At 52.6% G+C, this 1,549-nt stretch overlaps 1 protein-coding gene across 1 annotated transcript in view; it reads left to right on the forward strand.

Annotated features, from left to right (window-relative positions):
- Positions 1-1,549, forward strand: part of LOC102814008 — a gene marked incomplete at its 3' end in the record, with an annotated part of 43,313 nt that overhangs the window by 14,583 nt on the left and 27,181 nt on the right. Inside the window, exon 2 of the mRNA XM_006874851.1 lies at positions 62-427. Within this exon, the coding sequence (XP_006874913.1) occupies positions 62-427 (366 nt within the window). The remainder of the gene's footprint in view (positions 1-61; positions 428-1,549) is intronic.

Consider the following 1,549-nt stretch of genomic DNA (forward strand, 5'->3'; position numbering starts at 1 on the left):
TGATACACACTTGAGAAACCAGGATCCTACGGGGTGAATAACGGCCCTGTGTTCCCTGCAGGAGTGACAGGTGAGGAGGAGCTGCAGGTGACTCAGCCTGAGACGGTGTCGGTCGCAGCTGGAGAGACGGCCATTCTGCCCTGCACAGTCTCCACTCTGCAACCCTTGGGGCCCACGTACTGGTTCAGGGGTACTGGACCAGATCGGCAGCTAATCTACAATTTCAAAGGAACCCACGAACACTTACCTCTCTACCCCCGAGTAGGAAATGTGGCAGACATCACACAAAGAAACAACATGGAATTTTCCATCAGCATCAGCAACATCACCCTGGCCGACGCCAACACCTACTATTGTGTGAAGTTCATGAAAGGGACCCCTGATATGGAGTTTAAGTCTGGTGCTGGGACTCGGCTCACTGTGAGTGGTGAGTACAGATGTGGCCTCCCACCTCTAGTGTGACAATAGCTCATCAGGAATAACACCTGTGTTCTTTGAGCAACAACTAAGTATCAGAGGTGAGGGTGGGTATTTATATTCCTGGTCACCATCCAGCCGCTTTACAGAGCAGGGAGTTGTAGCCTAAAGTCCATGCAGATTGCTTAAGGACCCTGGTGACACAGGGAGAAAAGTCTGCAAACCTAGTCATCTGCTCCAAAGACGAGCCTTGTCCAGTGTGGTCCTCACAGAGGAGGAAACTGAACATGTGGGTGTCATCCCATTCACCTCCTGCCCCCAGAGTCTTCCCTGCACCATGGCCATGTCTCCTCTTATTTGACATATAATTTCTGAGGGCCTACTGTGTGCCCGGCTCTGCTCTTAGGAGTTGAAAACAGCAATGAACAAGTGGGCACAAGCTCTTCCCCGTGACGTTTCCATTCTCTTCCCCTCCAATGAGGAGAAGGTCAGTGCAGGACTGAGAGGGCATGTGAGTTTATTTGTCTTCAGATACAACACACTGAGCAAAAAGACCTACAGGGAGCAAGCAGATCTGAGAGCCCTGTTGGGGGAGATGCCCAGAGGACTAGCTCTGCTGTGGGCTCTGGTAAGAGAACCTGCGTGATTCAGGGCAGACAGCTGCACCTTAGGAGGTCCCTCACTCCAGGAATGAACCTCCCCACGCATGTGAACCTCCCCATGCAGGTTAGTTACCTGGTTGAAGCAGCAAAGAGGATGCCCCTTTTGGGTGTCTGCCAGAGGCCCATGATCCTCTTCCCAACTCCTAGATGTGGAAAGTCAGACCCCAAAGTCCTGTAGACACCATGCAGCTCAGTCCCCACTCACTCCTGGGGCCAGGAAAAAACTGGGCTCTGCCCATCATCACACAGTGAGTTAGTGATGGGGTCTGGACAGAAACCCAGGTCTGCTTCCAGGACAGGCTCCTGGCTGCTCTGACATTGGACACTCGGTCCATGGACGAGCCCTGCACACAGCACACACTGACTAGAAGCTCCTTGAACTGAAGCCCTGAGCAGGAGCCAGCATTGCTATGTTACATCATTTCCTCAGAGGTTGAGAAGGCCTCTCACACTCCAATCCACAGGTGACT

This window comes from Chrysochloris asiatica, unplaced genomic scaffold (genome assembly GCF_000296735.1).
Source record: "Chrysochloris asiatica unplaced genomic scaffold, ChrAsi1.0 scaffold00304, whole genome shotgun sequence".
NCBI lineage: Eukaryota > Metazoa > Chordata > Mammalia > Afrosoricida > Chrysochloridae > Chrysochloris > Chrysochloris asiatica.